The sequence below is a fragment of the Abramis brama genome (assembly GCF_963993115.1).
Source record: "Abramis brama genome assembly, chromosome: 4".
Lineage (NCBI taxonomy): Eukaryota > Metazoa > Chordata > Actinopteri > Cypriniformes > Leuciscidae > Abramis > Abramis brama.
The window spans coordinates 38,553,484-38,577,449 of record NC_139966.1 but is presented as its reverse complement, the minus strand read 5'-3'; the positions used below and the strand labels follow the sequence as shown (position 1 = coordinate 38,577,449).

Here is a 23,966-nt window from a genome sequence, read left to right as displayed (position 1 = left end):
AATTAAGAATGAGAACTTGAATGAGAAAATTAAGAACTTTGAGCCTTCCATTCCACATTCATTCCATTAAAAGAAGCTGACCTATATTTTTGCAGGTAACTGCAATTTTGCAAACCGCAAAGCACTTGCTTTCTGCTTCCTTTAGTTTAGTCTGTGATGATGAGAGGTGTGAAACGCGCGGCGCGCGCGTAACGTGCGCGCGCAACCTGAACCTGACGCCCTGCATAAGTTCCATAAGCAGCGAGTCCTTTCAGAGTTCTGCATTGAACTGCACTGGGTAAGTGCTGGTTTTATTCTCTTTACCTTATATGTATGAGCCTTCAGGTTCATTTAAAGCTTTATTTTTTATTTTTTAAAAACTCCAATAACCTACAGAACTGCATCAATAAAAGAGAAACACACTTTGCTGTCAGTGCTGCTGATGTAACTGCTGACTAGAAGTTCAAGTTAGCCTAACTGTTGCCTAAAAATTCACTAATTATATGTTAACGCACCATCACACAACATTCTGCAACCTTTTCCAGTTGGTTTTGCTTTTAGTGGCAGTTCGTGTGGCAGTTGCAGGAAACCACAAAACGTAGAAGAAAACTGTAGAAGTTAACTTTGCATTCGAGAACTTAGTCTTCTGAAAACATAATGTGTTGTGATCTTTTAAAACACCATGTGTGGGATGTATCAAGAAGATTTATTCTTCAGTTAGAAGAAGGAAACCCACACAAGTGTAGTAAAAGGCAAAGCTGTGGATCAAGAGCTTTTTGTTGCAGTTCAAAGCATAAGCTTGGATTTTCATTCTGTGGAAGGATTGAAGGCTTGTTTATCCTTTATTTTATTGCTATTTTGGTTTATTCTAAATCAGTTGTTGACATTCTGAATGGTTGTGGCTTTAGCCTTACCTACCGAGATGTAAATTCTACCCACAGAGGTGAATGAAGCTCTTTTATAGGTCTCAAGAGATGTTACTACTCAAACTTGCTCTTTCAAAGCTCAGGGGACAGAGTATGTTTCATTTAAACTGCCTCCGATGTTTCGCCTAATATTCGACAGTTGTTGACTTGGAGGAATTTGGTGAGAAATGGTGAGTTCATATTGAGATTTCTTTTGATAGCATATTTTGGTATCTTGGCAAATCTGAGCTCAGTTTTATGCAATCAAATGTCTTCTAAAACCTAAGACACTGATTTGTAGAGAAAAAAAATCACTAGACTCTTTTTAACCACCAATTATTGCTTGGAAACAACAATTATTGTCAAAGAATCACATTTTCTGAAGGGTTATGTGCATTTAAAGACATGATTTATAGTTAACACCAAGGTGATGTGTTAAATATATTTTAAAAGCATTTTACTGTACATTAACACTCAGCACAGTGTGTAATGTGTCCATAATATAAATTAAATCATCCATAATAAAAATACACATTTGGACAGGCTGATCTAGAAAAACAAAACGATCAAAAAACAAGAAAAAAAAAATTAACATACTAAGTACCTTCTGTGGTGTGTATGACACAGAATGTGTGAATTAGAGGAACTACAAATGTTGGTCACTGGAACATCTTACTCACAATCAGACGGCAATTTCCAGCCACACTTTAACCAAGAGGAGCCAGTGTTACATGATTTAAAACGGGTTACTTCAACATTTAGGCCTACCTTTTTAATATATATATATATATATATATATATATATATACTGCATTATACCTGAAATAGCCTTCATCTAAAGCTAACTATCAAAAAGGGAATGGTTTGTCATTATAATTACCAATATGATTTGTGCTTTTCAAAGTTTAAAATGTGGATGCTCAGTGGTTATAACGTTGATTTCTTTACAAAGGTTGACAACCTCAAATACGATGCGATAACGGTTTGTCGAGGGTGCCATGGAACAGTGGTGTTGCATGAGAAACCATGTACAGTAGATCTGCTTTTTAGTGATATTTAATATACTTAATATAGGCTACTATGTTATAGGCTAGTGCTGAAACCTTGAACACACTCGTTTGTTTACAAAAAAACGCAGGTGTTTCTTTACCTCTCAGATAGAAATGCACAATATTTCTGTTTTTGAATTTACATAGCTGTTAAATCTTGACTCTCATTGTTTGTCAAACAATAGATGTGGTTGTCAGTCCAGGTTTTGGATGTCTCCATTTCCTGAAACACCCAGGTTTCGATCTTTCAATTTACTCCTGTGGTGGCTTCAGTGTCACATGATCATTCTATTATGCTGATTTGCTGATTTAAACTGACAGGACCTAAAACACGTGCAATTGAATAGCTTTCGCTCTATGATTTTTTAACTTTGCAATTAATCCGAGAATCACGTGCGTTATGAACTGTGGTGCATGGTCCACACGGATCGATCTACAAAACTTGTCATCGCACATTCTGCTATGTGACTATCGATGCTAAAACGATATATCATTCAGCCCCAATTCATAATAAACGAGTAAGTCTGGTATCCGTGTAACATTATGCAACACTAAAAACAAAAAGATCTGAAAACAAGACTAAAAAAGACACACACATATCAGAACAGGATCTGAGAGAAGAAAAGTAGGCTAGTCCCATCCAGTTTTATTTTATTTTTTAATTTTATTTTTATTTTTTATTTTGAATTAGCTTTTATTTTTATGCGTTTAGTTTCCAGGTAAATTTGAATTTTTTGCCATTTCGTTTTTTTTCATTTTATTATTTATTTATTTTATTTTTTAAATATTGCTGTTAAGGTTTAATTTGTTTTTAGTTCAGTTTTAGTTCATATTTATTTCCAGTTAATAATTTTAGTGGTTCAACTTAGGCCTAACCATATATCCTTTTTTTTTTTAGCAAGTTTTTCCAACTAATGCTTATATTTTATTTTATTTCAGCTTTATTTGAACAGAAAGGTTTTTAATAATTCTAGTTCACAATAATAACCCTGGTCCCATCAAAAACACATTTTTATACAGAAAAATTGCTTTAGCAAAATACAACCTTCACATTTCTGCTTATAAACGCTCTAGGTTTACTTGCCTCATAGACTTCCACTGTAAGTGAATTAATGTAATGTTTTTTGATGAGAGAATATGTTCTGTGGTAAATGAGCCACAGAGTCACTGTTGAACCTTATGAGATGAACCTCTCAAGAGGCTTGGAAAAGCTCAAATGTATTTATAGTTCAGTTCAGTCCAGTCCAGTGTATGAGTTCAATAGAGGGGTTTGTTGTTTGATCCCACACTTCTTCCACCCCTGCAGATTTCACAAGCTGGGATAGTTCAGTATTGACCACACACACACCGTTTGATGAAATATCACTCTCATGGAGTCAACAAAGGCCTACTATAAAGTTCTGACATTAAAGTGTCTGTCTGTGTCCTGCTGTGTTGTTTGTCTCTCTTCTGTTTATCCTGGTAGCAGAAGCAGGTAACAGCAGAAACTCGCTATCTGTGCTACAGTCCTTCAGTGATGCAGGAAGTGCGGTTTGAGCTGTCAGTCAAACGACAGGAAGCGCTTGGCAGTCATGCAGACGCATTTACCAAACAAGAAAGAGAGTTTTGAGAAACTTGAGCTGAGGAAAAATACTATGTTAGAATGTATATTGTTAGCTGCTTCCGACTTTTTAGCATAACAATGTGTGAGTATTAATTAGTGTTATTTTTTTTCTTCTTCTGTTTACACATTACATTTTAGTATATGTTTTTTTTTTCTTTCTATATCATCTACAATCATCTTTTGGTATTCACTTTTTCATATTTTGGATGAAAAAAACATGAAAAAACAACATCACAGAGACTTGGAGAAGGGCTATTTTGACTCAGAACAGCTAGTAACTACTTAGCAACGCCTTAACAACCACTCAGAAACCCTAGCAACCACTTTTTTTTTTTTTTGTTATTTTTTTGTTATGTTGTTTAACTCATAAATACTTTTCTACAAGTCACTGACAATGGAAGTAAATCGGGCCAACATTAAAATCCTCACTTTTCAATAGTATAGCGATACCAGACTTATATAGTATGCGTACTACTGTGATTTTAGTGTGAAGAAATCGCTTACTAACCATTTCTGTGTAGTTACATTCAATTTTACATCTTTGTTGCAAAGACAACGTAATGCTAAAAACCTAAAACGACCGAAAAAATTACGATAACGACTTTACATAAATTGACAGAATAACTGATGTAAGTGCTTTACTAAAATTGTAAGTGTCACATCTTCGCTTTTAAAGCTTCCAAAAATTGCCTCCATTTACTTCCATAATAAGCACTTCTCCGCAATTGATTTTTCCTTCTTTTCCCCTATATTTTGTTTGAGTGGAAATGATATTATGTTGTAATTAACATTACACACCAAATGCTGTCGATTGAGCGTAACAGAATATTTCTATAACAATATTTAAAAAAAAATTTTTTTTGAAAAAGGTAGAAAAAGGTTTGTTATGCCACCTTTAATATTGTGGTGGTAAGTTCGTACATTGTGTGTAAAAATCATGATTTATCACTTTTTTTTTCATACTTTTTTCTTTTGTCAAATCAACTTAGATAATTTATGTGGTTCAGATAACATACTATTTTCTGTTGATTAAACTATTGTATTAACAATTTTTTTTTAACTTCAATTAACTTAAAATGTTAAGGCAACCAGGGTAGGCTACTTACTTTAAGTTAAACCAACTATAATGTTTTACTGTATAAAATATGCAAGCTTTTTTCCGCCACTGAATTAAATAAAAAGAGGTAATTGAGACTTTATCTTGCAGTTTGGACTTTTTTTGCTTATATTGCATGATATAAGCGTGAAAAAAGTCAGAATTGAGAGATAAAAAATTGCAGTTATCTTTTACATTTATTTATTCCATTGCGGAAACAAGCTTCTATAATAACATGCAGAGTTTGAGCAAAGTGTAAATCGCTGACCATGACGTGTGTGTGTGTGTGTGTTACTGTATGTTTGACTGTGACTCAGCGGGGAAGTGAATCCTGGCTGTTTGGATGGTAGTTTTGTATTTCACATCTATAAATAGTCGTTTCTCTCCCTTCACCAGTTACCTTACGGATTTCAACGGGTAAGTACTCTGTAAGTGTTCACTGTGGTTCAGCTGTTTAACAAGCCTGCTTAGTTTCCTTGTTTTCTGCTGAGTTTTATGTGAAGTGTTATTGATTGGGTGAAACATTGGCGGTTGGTGTGAACTGGTGTCATGTTAATTTAAAGGGCATGTGTAGTATGGAAAGAAGTTGTCTTGTCTTCAGCTTCAGTGTTGATCGGGTTTCCATTCAACAGAGAGCATATCAGAATGATCTTATGATCTTACAACCAGATTGTTCGCAGCTATTTGTCCTCTATAGGGTTTAGTGAATAGTTAAAGTCATTTTTCCTGGAGACTTCATTATTAAACATCAGTGATCTTCTCAGATCAGATTTATATGAACATTAAAAGTTTTACGACATTTCTAACCATTAAAACACTGGATGTACTTCCAATGAATTGTTCAATTCTGATTAGTTTTCTTATTTGATTAGAAGATATTTTACTTTTAAGTTAACTTACTGTATGACTTATTGTCCATTTAGATTCTATATAAAATATATATTTCGGTTTTTTTTTTTTACATTTGGAATCAATATATTACACACTGTAGATTTAATATAAAATATATTTTTATTATGCCATTTATTATTTATTATTAGTTTGTTTTTCCTTTTTATTATTATACTTTACTATTATTGCATTTATTATATTTTATCCTTTTCTTTTTAGACATTTCCAAGTTTTCATCCCAACATCATTCCTTCTAAAACTGCGGCTATAAGAGAGACAGATTTGATGGACAAAGGACAAAGTTAAATGTTCAATTTGAAAAATATTACTTTGGATGCCACAGAAACAAGGACACCACGCTTCCAGACCAGCACTGTCCACTTCTGAGAGTTTGGAAACCCATATGACGGACACCACAAATATGAAAATAAGCATCAGATAGGAGTACATCACTGTTCAGAACATTCCCACAGTGGAATTAACCAGCGGACACTGTATATCAGAGGCTATTGCTGTTGGATCTGAGAGGTTACTGTCATGTCTCCGTTCCTGAGGATCGGGTTTTCCAGCTTTGAGATGGACCCAGGGCTTGCCTACCACGAAGAAGTACTCAATCCATACTGTGCTGTCTACATGAAAGAGGCTGTGGAGACTGGTAAGATATCTTTGCTACAGATATATCAGGATAGTTTAAGTGTAAAGTGCAAAAAAAAAAAAAAAAACACCCCCGGAGTACGGTAGTTTCTTCAGTTATGGCCATTATTAAGTTTTTATGGTCACACTTTAATTTAGGGTCCAATTCTCATTATTAACTACGACTTTTGCCTTTATACACTCCTAATTACTACTTATTAATAGGTAATAAGGTAGTTGTTAAGTTTAGGTATTGGATAGGTTTAAGGGATGTAGAATATGATCATGCAGAATAAAGGCATTAATACGTGCTTTATAAGTACTAATAAACAGCCAATATCTTAGTAATATGCATGCTAATAAGCAACTTGTTAATAGTGATAAATGGACCCTAAACTGCAATGTCACCATTTTTATCAGCCAGATGTTGAATTTAACTTTTGTTCTTTTGTTATATGAAGGTCACATTAGAATGGGCTTTTTACCACTTTTGACACTTTTTCAAATGCATTTTCTATTTATAGATTTTTATTTTCCTATTTATAGATATGTTTTTTTTTCTTCTCATTTTAAGTTTAAAAGTCTAGGACAAAAGGTAAATATATATAAATATTTACAATATGACATTTTTACTTGTTTAAAACTGTGACAATCTGGTGTCATTACCACAATAACCAATCATTTTACCCCCAATAAATATTTTTCAAAAGTTAGTGTGCTTAGTTATTAAGTAGACAACAGTATCAGTGAAAAGCATGTTTAAGATTAAAAATGAATTATGTGATGTGCAAAGAAAAATCTAAGTAAATTATTTAGAAAATAGAATATTTTTATTGTGCATCAAGCTGCGATTTTGGCAAAGTATGAAAAAAAGTCTGAAAATATAATTTAATTGTGTGTATTATTGTCATGATTTATAAAAAGCTATAATGCGAAAATTTATTTAAAAAAAAAAGTAATTTATAACACAAAATGAATGGTGGTTTGAGTTGTGGTGGTGACATGATGGTTCAAAAAAATAAAATAATGATATAATTTTGTTAAGAATAATGTTAAAATGTTACATGTTAAGAAACTAGTATATGGGAAAAAAAAAAACATTTTTTAGAAGTATATTTACTAAAAGTCTACAAGGACAAAATTGCCCATAGTGGAAAAAGAAACACCCACATGACCCACCTACTTCTTCTTCTTAGTTCTTAGTAGGTGAAACTGAGAAAGTGTGCAAGCAATGTGTTTGGTCAAAGTTTATTGAATATTATTTGTCTAAAGTGTGTCATTGTCAGTAAAAGGGTGGTATTTGTTTCTTTCCTATTATTCTGAAGAATTTAGCTTGAGATTCATCTCACACACTTCCCAGAATTTTAAAGAGGGGTACTTTCAGTAAGTCATTAGACTAACTATTCAGCAAAATAATTAGTTTATAATGACAGACAGACAGTCAGTTCCCAAAAATATGAAGCCAGCACAATTTTCATCATGTCTGATAGCATTTGACAGCCAAATATGTGATAATTCAAGATGTTTAGAAGATGCTGTCAAGATATGTAGGTACTGTATATGTCAAAAAGTGCAACTGGATAATAGATTTAGTGAGTTGAGAAATTGAGAATCTATTTAATCTAATTTTAAACTGACTAAAGACTTATAATAATAATGAATTATTATAGACTGATCACCGCTCCTGTACTGCAAGTGAATGTGACAATTAGAATGCCAAAATCAACGCAGCAAACAAATAAAAAATCTAATTTATATTAAAGGAGTAATTTCTGCAAACGTGCATTGGGAGTCACCGAGTGCATGCTTGCGTTTTGAGGACTGTGGTTATTTTTTTAAGCACATTTACTTGCACTGACCTCTAAATGTGGGTGTAAATCAGATTAGATGAAATGATATGCAGTTGTACACACACACACGTATCACTCAGACATGGCCGCTGAGCAGTATTTGCAGAAACAAGGATTTCCCAGCAACCCCTTTGGTTTCAATCTTTAGAACCAAACCACAACCACACATACCTGTCAAAATATAAAGTGTCACGTCATTTCCAAACTTCTTTGAAACATCTTCGCTGCCAGATAAACTGCATGTCCAGTTGTTGTTGTTTTTATGCGTTGAATGCAAAATTACAAATGTAACTCGACGTGAAAGAGTGTTCGCAACCTGTTTTGCATGTACCATGTACTTCTGAGTGAAAATTTAATTTAAAAAAATCCAGGGCTGAATGTGATTTTATTGAATTTGGTGGATTGTGAAAAGTGGGTGTTACACACCATCAAGTCCTTTTTATTTTTTTTAGAGTTTCAGAGGCGGAGCAAGTAATGGAAAATTACGTAGACAAACATTCATTCTTGCATCATAAGACCAGGAATAAAAAGGTAGAAATAGAGCTGACTGTAAATGTCATGTTAACTTTATGTCGACATTCTACCAAAATTGCATGGTTTCATTTGAATGGTTCTATATATGTATGTTTTTCCTGCAGTAAAAGCTGTCAGATTACTATATCACACAGTCAGAGCATTGTATCATTCCAGTAGTATTAGTTTCAGATCTGGTAAATCCAGTCATAATGCTATGAAACACATAGAGGATTGTTTTGCTGATACTTTTAAAGCTTAGTCCAGTCAGGTTTTCAGTGGTGTGAGACTCTGATTTAGTGTGTGTTTGTTTCTGTAGAAAAGGGTCAGGTGTACAAGCAGAAGCGTCCCACCATGTATCCCCCCTGGAGCAGCACATTCGACGCTCACGTCCACAGAGGACGGGTAATGCATGTGGTGGTCAAGGACAAGACGGCTGAGCTAAAGACCGAGGCCACTGTCCAGCTCGACACACTCGCATCGCGCTGCAAGAAGGAGAACGGCAAACTGGAGATCTGGGTGAGTGTTTGTGTGGTGACATGCTCACTATACCAAAAGCAAAACAAAATGGAAACAAATGGTGTTCCCTCAGCTGATATACTGTACATCCATTGACATTTTTTGTTATTAAATGTTATTTATTTAAAAAGATACATTTTAATTAAAACACTAAACACTCGTATTAAAAGAACTAGTGCAAAATGCCCGTACAAAATCAGTTTTTGTGTGTGTTGGTTTGGTGTGTTTGAGTGCTCATTGTTACAATTACACAACAAAAGTTCAGTGACATTTTTATATGTGCATGGTAGAAAGCACAAAGTGAACTCCGAGAAAGCGCTATGCTTGAGCAAACAGTTTGTGAATAGGCTACTACAAATGATGCCCGTGAAAGAGACTGTGATCGCATTGAATAGTATATGTTTAGTTGGTGAATAGCATAGGCTACTATTACACAGTAGCGATAACGTTAAGCGCACCAGAATGAAATATAATATTCAGAAGTAAACAGCATAACTGACTTACAGATTCAGTTAACATCCACAAATGAATAAGCGCGTCGATTCAGGGAGCAGTGCAAAGTGCAAAATCAGTTTTTGTGGGTGTTTTTACTAATTGTTGGTTTCTTGGTAAAGAAAACACATTTTTACTCAAATTAATCAAAATGGATTTATCAAAAAAGTGACTCATGTGACTGGTTTTGTGGTTAAGGGTCACATATACTGTAATATAATTGATTGGGAATTGATATGTAATATATGTTTTCAATACATTTTCAGTGATTTGGTAAGATTTATTTTTGTGTATTAAAGGTGGAACTGAAGCCACAGGGTCGCTTACTGATGGAGGCGCGGTATTTTCTGGAGAGGAGTGGTGAGTGTTTCTTTTATTCAGATCTACACACCGTCTCACATAGATTGCTGGGCAGCGATGAATCGCATCCAAAATAAAAGTTTGTGTTTACATAATATATGTGTGTGTACCGTGTATAATTATTTTGTATACTGTATACACACATATGCATGTATATATTTAAGAAATATTTGCATGTATATACTGTATATAGATATTTACACATAATTTATATTCTTAAATATATACATGCATGTGATGTGTGTGTATTTACAGTATATATACAAAATAATTATAGAAGACAGTACACACACATATATTATGTAAACACAAACTTTTATTTTGGATGCGATTAATCGTTGCCCAGCACTAATTATTATTTATATTAGTATGTTATATATCATGTTTTCATATACTGATGGATCTAGCCCAGCGTTTTTCAACTAGGGGTCTTTTTTTGGTCTTTTTTGTGTGGGTTCTTGTTTGTTAGACGCTGCAGGTCACGGTGAACCGGATGGAGAAACTGAACGGGAAAGAGAAGGGATGTTCGCCCTGCACCACAGACGAGGAGCCATCAAACAGGCCAAAGTTCACGTGGTCAAATGTCACGAGTTTACCGCCACCTTTTTCCCTCAGCCGACTTTCTGCTCGGTCTGCAAGGAGTTTGTCTGGTAATATACACACTCTCAAACAACCACATGTACAATAAAACAACCCTGATACTAAAAAACGAAATAGATTTTTACATACAGCCCAACTTCCATAATTTCATGCATTTTTGAGTGAAACTGAATATTCAGGGGGAAATAATGTGGGCCTAGACTTTATGGATTTATCTATTGTGATTTGATTGGATGGAAAAATTGGTTTCACTTTATTTTAAGGTGTCCTTGTTATAGTATAATTATAAATTTAAGTACTATAAATTTGAGTATTATTAACTAACTACATGTACTTACTATAGGGTTAGGGTTATGTTTAGTTGCATGTAATTATGCATAATACGAGGCAATGCTATAACATTTAGAAGAAACATTTGGATAAAGAAAACTTTAAAATGCTGTGAACTGAGGAACTATTTTAAATCGTTAAAATATCACAATCACTGAATCAATCAATAAAAAATAATTAATTTACACTCTAAATATTGTCTAAATATTAAAATCAAAATATGAAGTGTATGATGTGCTGATAACATAACAGTGGAAATATATATATCTTTTTTATATTTTTATTTTTGTAATTTAGCACTGTATATTACATTACAGTACACATTACAAATATTTTCTTTTGCTACTTCAGGGGCCTGAATAAACAGGGATACCAGTGTCGACGTAAGTACTTTTTCTCACATCCTCATTGCTTTTGCAGTTCTTAAACAAGTTTCCATTGACTCAGTGTCAAGATCCCTCCTACACATTTCTTTCATTTTTTATTCCCAGAATGCAATGCCGCCATCCATAAAAAGTGTATCGACAAAGTCATCGCCAAATGCACAGGCTCAGCAATAAACAGTAAAGAAACTATGGTAAAAACAAGTTTTTCATCTCCCTTTCACACAAACACATCAAACACACAAAGCGTTTTGTTTTCGTTTTCGTTATGTTAGTAGACTCTACACTCACAAAGGGGTTTTGATGCCCTGATTTTTAAGCCAGAGACCTTTGGACATTTTGTGCAACTGTAGGCTAAATATAGATTCAGCAAAGCTTTAGTAATCTGCAGATGAAAGTATAATTATAAGTATTGAAGAAAATGAATCATCTTTTTGTCTCAGACTCCTTCCTCTTTCAGTTATTGGTAGACGTCATAAAATAGTCTTTCAACACTTTACTGAGTCAGGCTGAAAGGAAAATTCATGACGTTTTGGATATTTTCCATGTTGACATTGTGTGTCAGTATATGTTCAGTATGTGTTCTATGCTAAATATGTGTGTGTGTGTGTGTTTCAGATCCATAAGGAACGATTTAAGATTGACATGCCTCACAGGTTTAAAGTGTATAACTACATGAGCCCGACCTTCTGTGAGCACTGTGGAACCCTGTTATGGGGTCTTGCCCGGCAGGGCCTTAAATGTGAAGGTGATTCATTACACAACCACATGTCAACTATGAATGTCTAAGGGTCATTCTGTGAAACTATCGCCTTTTCCATTTTAAAAGGTGATTTTTAATGCAAATTTCAATTATATAATTCTGATATTTAGCAAACATTTGCTTGTTAAGTTCATTTACCAGAAGGAGGATGTATTTTTTTATTATGAGTTATGGAGTTTATTAGTTTAAAAGGGTAAAGATATGATGGTAGCAAAGTTGATGCACAACCTTGGCACAAGACTTTTTAATAATATACTATAAATAAAAAGAATAAAGTCAAAATGTTAAGTAAAAATAAAGTCGCTAAGTTACTAAATAAATAAAGTTCGAAAAATTCATATATATACATAAATTAAAAGGCATGAGATAATTCATTTTTAAAACTGTATAGAGAAGCAAATGTCATCTGTTTTGTAGAATGACCCCTAAGGCCTTTTTTAAGCATTTGCATAAGGAAAAGTTGCATTTAGATGAAACCCACTGATGCAACACAAAGTAAATGCAGTGCAAAGTAACTGCGTGAAATGCATAACCACGTTTTTATATACTTTTAAATGTATAAAAATATCCACATAACATTTTTAGATTTGCATTTCAGTTTAGTGTATTAAGTGTGTTTTCATTGCAGAATGTGGCATGAACGTTCACCATAAATGTCAGAGGAAAGTAGCAAACCTTTGTGGCGTCAACCAGAAGCTAATGGCAGAGGCCCTGGCTATGATTGAGACCACACAGCAGGTTGGAAGACACACACATGCTATGCAATGAAACAGATGTCACAACATTTTACATTTTACACAATTTACTGTTGTTCTGCGAATTTCAGTGAATGTAATCCAGTAATTTTAGCAGGGGAATTGTAAAAGTTCAAGTTGGGTTTTGCCAAAATTTCGCTAATATAACCGTAACATTTAGTTGTCTTTTTTAGGTCAACTACGGTCAACAGAACATGCTAGTTAAACCCTACGTGTTAATTGCATAGCAACCTAATAACACATGGGTTTAATGGCACAAACATTTTAAGGTAGCTCTATCGCCCCCTTGATTACTGAAGTTTGTTACTATCTTCATAGGCAGCACTTTTGTTAACAAGCCACTCAAAGTACAGCAATAGCGCAAGAGACTCAAGTAATACACAGTTTATTCCAATGGAGTTTGGCATTAGCATGATGCTAAGCTAACAATGTCATGCTCTAAAAACAATTTTGAGTACTGGATTCAATAAATGTATAATCAATCCCCCAGTTCCACAGACAAAAGGCAAAAGTCCCAGACTAAAATGCTTTATTGAGGTGTTTTAACTGAAAGCAACTTTCACTGATATATCTTAAAATATATCAGTGCCATTGTTTTGTCTCAAGATGCACACCAGTAATGTTCTTTTCTAAGGCACGTTTATAAACCTGGCTAAATCTAAGCCCAGTCTGTGAAACCAGGCCAATATCTATTGACACTCGTCTGCCATATTTATTTAATGAAAATTTTCACAATGCAAATTAAAACAGTACAAAGGGACCATAGTAATGTGTTAGAGTAGGTTTCTGGACTAACTCAACTTAGTACGTGCTGGGCACTACATGACAAAGCCTGAAGGGTGTGTATGACCTACATTTTCATGTGGTGTGAGTTGTTTAATCTGATATGAAGTCAATGTGCTTCTTTCCATAGCAGGCTCGGAGTTCCCGGGATAGTGATATTGTTGGTCGAGAGGGTCCAGTGGGCGCAAGTCAGCCAGGGGTCACTAGAGAGCCTTCAGGACACTTACCCATTTCTCCTCTCACGCCTCCACCAGCTCTGCCACGCAAAGGTACGTATACCATATGCCGAAACGACGTGCACTCACACAGTTGAGTGTCACAGAGTGTCGAACTTGCTACTAACCAAAAACTAATTTAATCAAATTACCTTAGACCAGGGGTTTTTAAAGTGTGGGCGCGTTTCAAATGAATGATTAATCATTTCAATCTATACATTATAGTGGAAACAATACTTTAAAAAAGTGAAAAATAAGCAGGTTTTTGGACAAGACACATCATTATGTTTCCGCTCCTCTGTTTTTGTTGAGATCATTTTAAACCGTAAATATATATAAATAAATAGCTTAGAAACTGAACAGTTCTAGCATATATATAGTCACTAAATCCCACAGCTGCACTATTAGTAATGCATTAATATAAATGAATACTACTTTATCTGTATCTGATTTAGAACAAGCAGAAATCTGTGAGAAATATGATGACCAAAAGACAATAATAAAATAAGCTGAAGGAGCAATAGCCTTGTGGGCAGCGCTGTGTCATGTGTCATCAGGGACTAGTCGACGTCGACTCGACTTTAATAACATAAAAGTCGACTTTAAAGTCATTCAACCCCTAGTTAGTTACGTAATCCATTACATTACACATTCAAGTTAATATAATCTGACTACTTTTAGATTACTTTTGATGTAACTCGTTTATCACATTGATTTGAAAAGGATAATCTTGTACCATATTGATATAAAAATACAAAGAGAAAGAAAATATATTCCATTCTTTGTTATCAACAACATGAAGGGGTTTGTGAGTTTAATGAAAAGCTATTAATTAAATTCATAAAAAATTTAAAATTAAAATAATTTTTATACAATTTTAAAATAAAAACAATTTAAAAAAACTGACTAAAATAGATGAAATGTTTTATTTGTTTACCTGCATGTCATGTGACCATTAACCAACATCAGAGAACTGTGAAATTAATTTTATTGTTATTGTTGTTATTATTATTGATTTTATTATTGACCTAACTCTCAGGGGGTGCTTCAAGTAAATATATCAGGTCAAAGAGGTTCAGCTGACAAAAAAGTTGGGGAATCCCTGCATTGCATGTAAATATGAAATGAGGTGAATTTGTACATTTTTGAAATGTAGGCAAAAAGCCTTCCAAAGACAGTAATACATGGTTAAATGAGTCACTGTAGTAATGAGTCACTAGTAAAGTTTTGATGGATGACGACTGTTAACAAGCTAAAGACGATTACATTAGCCACACGAGAAGAGAGTACGTTATTATTGATGCACAAACAAACCGTGTGTGTGCGGCGGTCTCGGCGCACTGATCGCTTTTGAAAATTAGGAAAAATTGGGGGTGGGGAAGTGCCATTGTGTACATTGTGTCATACGGGAAGCCCACAGTCTTTGACTTTGAAAACCCCTGCCTTAGACAGTCCGCTACCGACAGTTGCCCATTTCTAGGGTTATAACATTGTCAAAATAATTTTAGGTGACTGAAACATTCCCTGTATGAGGAATGGTTTCAATAAAAACATAGAACATTCCTTCTCTAAAACTTCCCAGAATTGAATTGTGCTTATAAGGAACAGGTTGTTGATTGAGAGGTCTCCTGTGACACTGAATTTAAATTTAAGCTCAAATTACAGTTGATTTCAATGGAATTTGACATTAGCATGTTGCTAAGCTAACAGTGTCATACTCTAATAAGCACAACATTTACATAGTACACAAAAAAACAGGATAAAATAGTACGTTTTAATTACACAAAATTATTTTCTGTGAATATTCGACCAGCACTTGATAAAATATCTTCATGAATAACATCTATTGACATTCATTCATCCATTACTGAGCATTCTGGGATTGCCTTATCTTATAAAGAAACATTCCACATGAGATTTGATCAAAATGACAGCCTGTAAGGCATAATTTTGCAGTATAACACCAAAAAACATTGCCGTTCTGAGAAGCTAATCAGGTTTTGGAACAGAGCAATTGATTTATTGATGCTGTCTTGTTCCATCTATTGACGTCCAGCTCTTCTCTGTTCCTCCCAACAGAGCATCAAGGCATTTCTTGGGACGCTACAGCTAAAGGTCGCAGGACAAGTCTTGAAGAGCCTGAGCCCCTGTATGCCACCCCACGCAAAGAGCACCACAAATTCACTCTAGACAGTTTCATTCTGCATAAGATGCTGGGCAAAGGAAGCTTTGGAAAGGTATGAGTTTCTTATATATATGGCTACCATATACTAATTTTTGAAACGACTGGCCTAAATTTACAAGGTATCCTTTGATTCTATGGGTCAAACTGAGACAAAATAAAAATCTTCAATGAATAATCGTTGAATCCCAAAAAGGAAATGAAGCTTAATCTTGGGAAAACATTGCCGTATTGAAATTAAACTTGATAATTGTTAGCAATATACCTACAGTATGACCAGTTCCAAATTGGATACATAACACCTACTGGTCAAAGGTTGCAAAGCACAATGAAATCTGCTTTTTAAGCAACTGGCATAGAACCAGAGTTCATTTTGGTAATATCTATTGACAGCTATTATAAAAGTCACCACTGAATATGACTGTATCCTATTAAACTGCATCTGGGAACATCATTCTGGACGCATTTTCTATAAATCTTGCATATATGCGTATGTGTGTTTGCAGGTTTTCCTGGCCGAGCTGAAAAGCTCAGGGCAGTTCTTTGCAGTGAAGGCCCTGAAGAAAGATGTAGTTCTGATGGATGATGATGTTGAATGCACTATGGTGGAGAGGAGAGTGCTGTCTCTGGCCTGGGAACACCCCTTTCTCACACACCTCTACTGCACCTTCCAGACCAGGGTAATACACACTGACACACTTAGCGATGGGCAGTTCGACATATAGCAATGTATAGTCAACTGGTAGAGACTGGTTGTTATATATTTGCTATGCTTTTGTTCTGTGGATTGTTATTAAAAAATTATTTTAAGAAAATACCAAGGGTTTGTAATAAAGAAGGGCCGTTATATTTAAAATATATTCACTTTATTTAGAATTAATAAAAACATAGTGAATAAAAAATAAAACATAATAATTATAAAAGGCCCTGAAATACTACAATATAATATTTTGTACATTCCACCCACTCCTATGACACACATTGAGCCACTCTCACATACTGAAGTAATTTGTTTATGTTAGACTGATTGTTTCTGTATTGGTCTTTAAAGGAAAATCTCTTCTTCGTGATGGAGTACTTAAACGGAGGCGACTTAATGTTCCACATTCAGACCTGCCACAGATTCGATCTCCCACGGTCCACGTGAGACTCATATGCAGCCCCCACAAACGCATTTTAAAAGCTGAGACTCTGTGCCTACTCTTCTTTTCTGTGGTTTCACCCTCTTCCACCTCCTCTCTTCTCTTTGCTGATAGGTTCTACGCAGCAGAGATCATATGCGGCCTGCAGTTTCTACATTCAAAAGGCATTGTGTACAGGTATTCACTACTGTGGAAACTCTATACCATAAAATGAGCTAGATATATAGACAGATGGATGGATGGATATTTTATACTGTAAGTTATGTTTATTTAGCCTGGAAAATGTGTCAACATTAAAGGGGCCACAACATAATATGTTCCTTGAGGTTCACTTGTTAATGTTAATGTTTTTTTTGCACAAAACACACACACACACACACACACACACACACACACACGTTATGATTGGCTAATATCATTGCATAGGAAACAGTATCAACGCCCACTTGCTATTGACTGAATGCATGTGGGCGGGACCTATGGTGAGATGATGTGTAACTATTCATCAATGTCTTGCTCTGGAGGAAGGCATACGAAAATGTGTTTCCCCTTGTGACGTCACAGATCTTGCAATATGAAAATAGTAATTTTTTAAGCTTGATTAAATAAATGCATTGTAGTATTTCAAGTATTTCACAAGTAAGGTGTACATTTTCAAAACTCTTGACAAAAATCTAAACTGATAAAACAGCTAGTCATTCTTTCAAAACCTGATCCCATGCTTTTTCGTTAGTTATGCATATTTCAGTCCACATTATCATTGTTTCAAACACATGATTAGTGTAATACTGTATGTAATGAGGACATTTGGTTTAATCACCGTATGATCTTCTTTCAATTTAGTACTTATAACAATCAGTTCATTCAACAGCAAACAATGCAAGATACACGTTTCAAATCACCCTTGTTGCTAAAATAATTACAGTAATACAGACTACAGTTACCGCATTAGAAAATACACTTGCATTACCTAACTTATGTAATCAAATCCATAATGTTTATAGTAATGTAATAGCATGTAATAGTGTTTTATCAAAAGGTGTGATGAAGTTATGAAACTGCCATGAGGTTTTGTGTTATACAACATAGTTTGCTGGCAATACAGTAAATGTTCTCACTGTGCCATATGACTGAATCTATACTGTAGTTGACCTTTATAGGGGTGAGTTACAGTAATGTGCCAATCTCTAACCATGGTAATCTGCTTACAGTATCACATGTCATACATACCTTAATAGGGCTGGGGCGGTTACCGCATTACCGCAATACCAAAAAAAATCCATACCGTCCCAGCCCTATACCTTAATGCAAAATGAAGTATTTGGTGCATACACAGTCATTTACTGTTTCCTCTCCCTTGTACTCTATCCTGCTCTAACTTCACAAATGGCAAATTTCGCTGTCTCTCTCTCTTGCACACACACACACACACACACACACACATGCGTGTGCACACACTTTGGACATAGTAGTGGTTATTATTTACAAATCACTCATGTAAAAATAATTCATTACATTTGGCATATCTGAAATTGCAAACAAGAAAAAAAAAAAATCAATGTCTGTAGAAATCTAGAGATGTACCAAATGTTGATTAACCATTAAGGTCAGTTGGATTAAATAATAGACAAAAGCATTAGCCTAAACTGAACGAGAAGAGATACCAATCAAAAGTTGTTAAGTAATACCATTATGAAAAGCAGTTTCTGTGAATGAAACATTTATATAGCTGAAACACTTAGTTTGTGTTGTGAAAGGATACTTTGTGATTTTCTGTAAAACATGTTGAAATGTTTGAAAAAAGTACACTTTTGATCATTGTGATATTAGTACTAAGAGTTTCGAAAATGTACACCTTACTTGTGAAAATAGTATCAAAGCGAATAAAAAAACTGTAATGAGGAGGGCGTTTCAAGCTATGAAACTTACTGGATGTTTTAATAGTACAAAGACAAAAAATCTTTTATGTCAAAAGATCAAGACAAATTTGAGTTCATATGTCATGACCCCTTTAAGTGTATCTGGAACATGAATTTGCATTTAAAAGCACTTTGCTTCCTCAAAAGGACATCGCTGATTTATTTGCGTGTTGTGACTTCACAGAGATCTTAAGCTGGATAACATTTTACTAGACATTGATGGTCACATCAAGATTGCAGATTTTGGCATGTGTAAAGAGAACATAATTGGAGAAGCTAGAACCTGCACCTTCTGTGGAACACCAGACTACATCGCCCCTGAGGTGAGGATCTCTACCACCATTCACTATATATATATATATATATATATATATATATATGTTAAAATAAAATACTTTTATTTCAATTAAAAATATTTGCATAAAAAAATCAAATTAAGCAAATAAATCAATAAAATGTATTTGAACTATATGTTGTATGTTTCACAGATTCTGCTTGGGCACAAATATGGGACTTCTGTAGACTGGTGGTCATTTGGTGTCCTTCTTTATGAGATGCTGATTGGCCAATCCCCATTTCATGGACACGACGAGGAAGAGTTGTTTCAGTCGATTCGCACTGATGACCCATGCTACCCACGCTGGTTAACCAGAGACGCAAAGGACATTCTTGTAAAGGTGCGTCTGAGCTAACGATACAAAAAAAATAACCTTTTACTCTGATTTGTGAGTATAAACTATAACTTGGGTTTTATGACCGGTTCTAGCTATTTGTCCGGGAATCGGAGAAAAGGCTGGGCGTGAAAGGAAATATACGACAGCATCCGTTCTTCAGAGACACAGACTGGAACGCACTGGAGAAACGACAGGTGGAGCCGCCCTTCAGGCCCACTGTGGTAAGTTCATTACAGCCGTTAACGTCTATTTGTTCTGTTCCAAAACCTAATGAGCTCCCTACATAGGCATAGGATCACATGTATCATAAGTCTCAGTCTCAATGGAACTGTCACAAAAATATGAAGCCAGATAAGTAATTTTGTTCCTCTTATTTTCGTTTTGGTGACTTAAATGCATGGAATATTGTGCATAGATGTTGAAACAGAAATAAAAAGCTTTTAGGGATCCTACTCTCAGCCACCAACTGGTCAATTTTCACGAAATTGCTTTGATTCTTTCAAATAAACAATATACAATTGCATAAATTATTCTTAAACTGACCAAAGTGTTCAAAGGGAGAAGGTTACATTAAAAACTGTTGTTAAATCCACTGTTGTTTATACAGAATTATTCTATAGTCCATACAGTATTTAATGCTATTACATCAGAAGTAACTGTAATTAAATTAACAAACATTAAGAGTAATCCCTTACTTTACTTTTTCAAGGGAAAAGTGATTAAAATACAGTAATTAGATACTTAGTAATTAATTACACTCAACATAGTGTGCGACATTATTCCCTATGAAGATCATTTCTCGGGAACTTTTCAGGTTCCATTTCAGTTAAAGGATTAGTTCATTTCAAAATGAAAATTCAGTCATCATTTACTCAACCTCAAGTTGTTTCAAACCTGTATGAGTTTCTTTATTCTGCTGAAAACAAAAGAAGATATTTTGAAGAATGTCGGTAACCAAACAGTTGATGTACCCTATTGACTTCCATAGTATTTTTTTCTTCCTACTATGGAAGTCAATGGGGTACATCAGTTGTCTGGTTACCGACATTCTTCAAACAACTTGAGGTTGAGTAAATGATGACAGAATTTTCATTTTGAAGTGAACTAATCCTTTAAGGACCTGACTTAGCAGGCAGTTCCATATGTAGACATTAAACGGCAAAGCAGCAGCTCACTAGATTTTGGAACGGAGTTCGTCACAAACTGTTACCTGTGACTGACACGTTGAGCCTTTCTGTTTACAGAAATCAGCAAGTGACTGTAGTAACTTCGACAAGGAGTTCATAAATGAGAAGCCTCGGCTCTCCGTCACAGACCGTATCATCATCAACAGCGTGGACCAGAGCATGTTTGAGAACTTCTCTTTCATCAACCCCGTCATGGCCCGTCTCAAGAACCCCTGACTCACAAACATTCATTAAAGACATTTGTGCAGATACTGTGAACAGGTCCAAAGCAAAAGACAAACACTCACATGAACATTATATCAGCCTCTGGTCAACCTCATTTCATACTACAGTATGTGCAGTGATTAAAAGACACAGTAGTGTCAAATTATATATAATATAAGATAGCCTATATATTGTTATTATTATATTATTTAGTGCCTCCTTGCATTTTTGTGAGATGAAACAAAAAAGAGCATATGAGCAAAATAACCACATGTTGGTTTAGGGGTTTCAAACAACTAACTAACAGAAAAAGTTAGTTAAAGTCCCCCTGTAGTCGATCATTTTATCCCTTAAAACTCATCTTTGATCACCAAAATGGCATATTTAAACATTTTTTACTGCGATTTTTTATTATTATTCATGCCTTAAAATAGCTTGAATGTAACTCTACACCCTTCCCAGACAGCAATATAGTGTCTGCCCTGATCCGGCCCACATCTGGTATGTGGATTCCACGTGTATCAGATGTGGGCCGGATTTGGGCAGACACGTTGCTGTCTGGGTTGCTTCATTTAGTATAACCGGAATCATGAATATGCAAATGAGCCCCGCCTCCACTCACTCACACAACGACAAGTCGATGTATCAGATTGGTAATGCGTTTTATGTATCGCTCTCTACAACGTCGGACTCATTACGATGATCAATATGATTAAACGCCTTTGGCTTGACTATGTTATCAAACAGCTGATAATGTGTTGCTAACGTTACACAAACCCGTTCACCATCTCAGACTCAAGACAGCTGCCTTCTAACAATCAGCATCCTTAGAAATGTTTTGAACAAATTAGAATCTCAGTGGAGAAAAACATATAATTCATCATAACATCATAATATACATCATATAAATAATTCACCCAATATATTGCTAAATGTACCCGAATCAACAGAATTATATACCGTGAGAACTTGGCTTCTCTTGAGACTCTAATGATATGCTAAAGCCCGCCCCCCTCATGACGTGATTGGAAGGTAGTTTGTGATGTAAGAAACACCAGTAATTTGAAACTAGGTTCACTGCAGTTTTAAAGAGTAAGTACTCAGGTGAATTTGCACATGGTTTGTCTATTAAAAACACCACATAGACATATAAACAACATTAAAAGATTGATTTTCACCGCAGGGGGTCTTTAATATTGACTAATTTACATTTTAGACACATATTGCCAAAATAATTCTATTTTTTGCTCAGCCAACCGAACTCGAAATAGAATCAAACACAACAGATGTTATTCATTCCTTTCCTTTCACGAGTCAGAGTGAATGAGGCACTTATCGCCACCTACTGGTATAATGACGCAAGTTACAAAAAAAGGCCAATGAAGAATCCCAGACAACAGCTATAGACATTATTAAATATGGGAGTGACGAAAGTGAAGTTGTGCAGGTGATGAATTTGGAAAAAAGCTTCACATTTCATATTGTGGGTTGTATTTGTTTGAAATGCATTTATTGTCATAGGCTATCAAGATAGTTGTGCCTGATTGTGCATCATCAAAGTCATTATTATGTTTTATTAGAATGAATGTGCTGGTGTCCTTATCTTTAATAATGATCAGATTTATGTGTTCCATAATACTGGATTCTAAATGCCTTGTATAAAAGTGTTGTGGCAAAATATCTCACTGTGTAGCAAACTGTACGTTCAGTGGAATTCTGTTATGTTTTTGGATTGTACAAATTGAATGTGAATTCTTGAAAATTAATGTGTAGTGCATAAAGCTGAATATATTTAGAGAGACAAGTTCGTGTCTGTGTAGTCAGCATTATGATTTCTTGTGAGACGTCTAGAAATGATTTCCTTCATTATATTAGGCTATGTGTGGTTATTTTACGGTGCATGAAAAATTAAAGCTTTATTGTTGAATAAATTAAACTGTGCTACAACAAAGCCACGAATAATAACGACAACAACGAAAGCTGAATTGTTGATTGGGGTCTTTGGGACAAAACTAATCGAGGAACAAGTATTTCAGACGAAAGGCAAGTCAAAATCAGTCTTAATTGAAATGTTGGCATAGAAACCTATATCACATTTGCTATAGTATAACATAAGTGTAACTCAATAGGCTTCTTTATGAAAACTTCTGTGACAACATGCTCCAGTATTGAGCTACAAAAACTTTGATATTTCAGTAGGCTACATTAATATTTATGAGTTTAGACGACTTTTAATCTAGGTGTAAAATCAACTTCTGACTCAAAACATGGAGTTACAAATATCCAGCCCTTGTGAATACAGTGAACAGTGATATGCAAACGCTTAGCCTACATTAAAATCAACAATGGCACGTTGAGTCCACTAGAGGTCAGAATTTACTTCAGAATGAATTCGGAGAGCGCGAGAGACCGGAAGAACAAGGAGACAAATGTTTAGCGCACATGACCACTGAGTCATGAAGAAAATGAGTCATGTTTTGTATCAATGTGATATAACACTATTCCATGTGTTTTTATGGGACAAGGACGAAATAGTTCTCAATTACTTGAAGTGACTCTGGTCATTTGCATTTTATTCGTTTGCAGTGCTTGGTTCGATTCATAGAGAGATGGACATATTTACTATGCCCACAGGCTCGGAGACAGATAATTGTCTCGACGGTATCCTTAGATGACCGGACGGTCTAACTTACCTTTCACCTTCAGACAACAAATTTCATCACCCTGAACTTGTTAAACTGTCAAACAATCTTCCTCGTGACATTTCCCCTACACCACACACGCACCCTGCCTGCAGTGCACACGCAGTTCACTTTATGATGCTGGTGCAAGACCATACATGGAAGTGAATTTCTATCACGTGATATCCAATATCACTATTACACGCATGTTAATTACCAGCTGTAATTTATTTATTTTATTTTATTTTATATATATAA

The 23,966-nt window shown here is 34.9% G+C and overlaps 1 protein-coding gene across 4 annotated transcripts; it reads left to right on the top strand.

Annotated features, from left to right (window-relative positions):
- Positions 1-165: 165 nt before the first annotated feature.
- Positions 166-22,831, top strand: prkcq (protein kinase C, theta). 4 transcript variants are annotated; one of them, XR_014606104.1, is made up of 19 exons: positions 166-277; positions 5,743-6,178; positions 8,839-9,038; positions 9,830-9,890; positions 10,360-10,540; positions 11,172-11,203; positions 11,312-11,397; positions 11,822-11,951; positions 12,595-12,704; positions 13,635-13,773; positions 15,799-15,956; positions 16,408-16,581; positions 16,953-17,044; positions 17,158-17,220; positions 19,147-19,285; positions 19,451-19,639; positions 19,729-19,857; positions 20,881-21,492; positions 21,574-22,831. XR_014606104.1 is itself a non-coding variant. In XM_084113097.1 (18 exons), the coding sequence occupies exons 2-18, from the start codon at positions 6,061-6,063 to the stop codon at positions 21,037-21,039; spliced, it is 2,160 nt and encodes a 719-aa protein (XP_083969223.1). In that variant the 5' UTR covers positions 166-277; positions 5,743-6,060; the 3' UTR covers positions 21,040-22,831. The 4 variants fall into 4 exon arrangements, 3 of the variants coding, with proteins under 3 accessions (XP_083969223.1, XP_083969224.1, XP_083969225.1); XM_084113097.1 differs by having other exon boundaries at positions 20,881-22,831; XM_084113098.1 differs by lacking the exon at positions 166-277 and adding an exon at positions 5,032-5,049 and having other exon boundaries at positions 20,881-22,831.
- The last annotated feature ends 1,135 nt before the right edge of the window (positions 22,832-23,966 follow it).

Excerpts from the sequence above, each read along its gene's own strand:
- prkcq (XM_084113097.1), top strand. The coding sequence starts at position 6,061 with ATGTCTCCGTTCCTGAGGATCGGGTTTTCCAGCTTTGAGATGGACCCA. Across the intron at positions 11,204-11,311 it reads ACAGGGATACCAGTGTCGAC|AATGCAATGCCGCCATCCAT; the intron begins GTAAGTACTTTT and ends TTTTATTCCCAG. Across the intron at positions 17,221-19,146 it reads TCAAAAGGCATTGTGTACAG|AGATCTTAAGCTGGATAACA; the intron begins GTATTCACTACT and ends GTGACTTCACAG.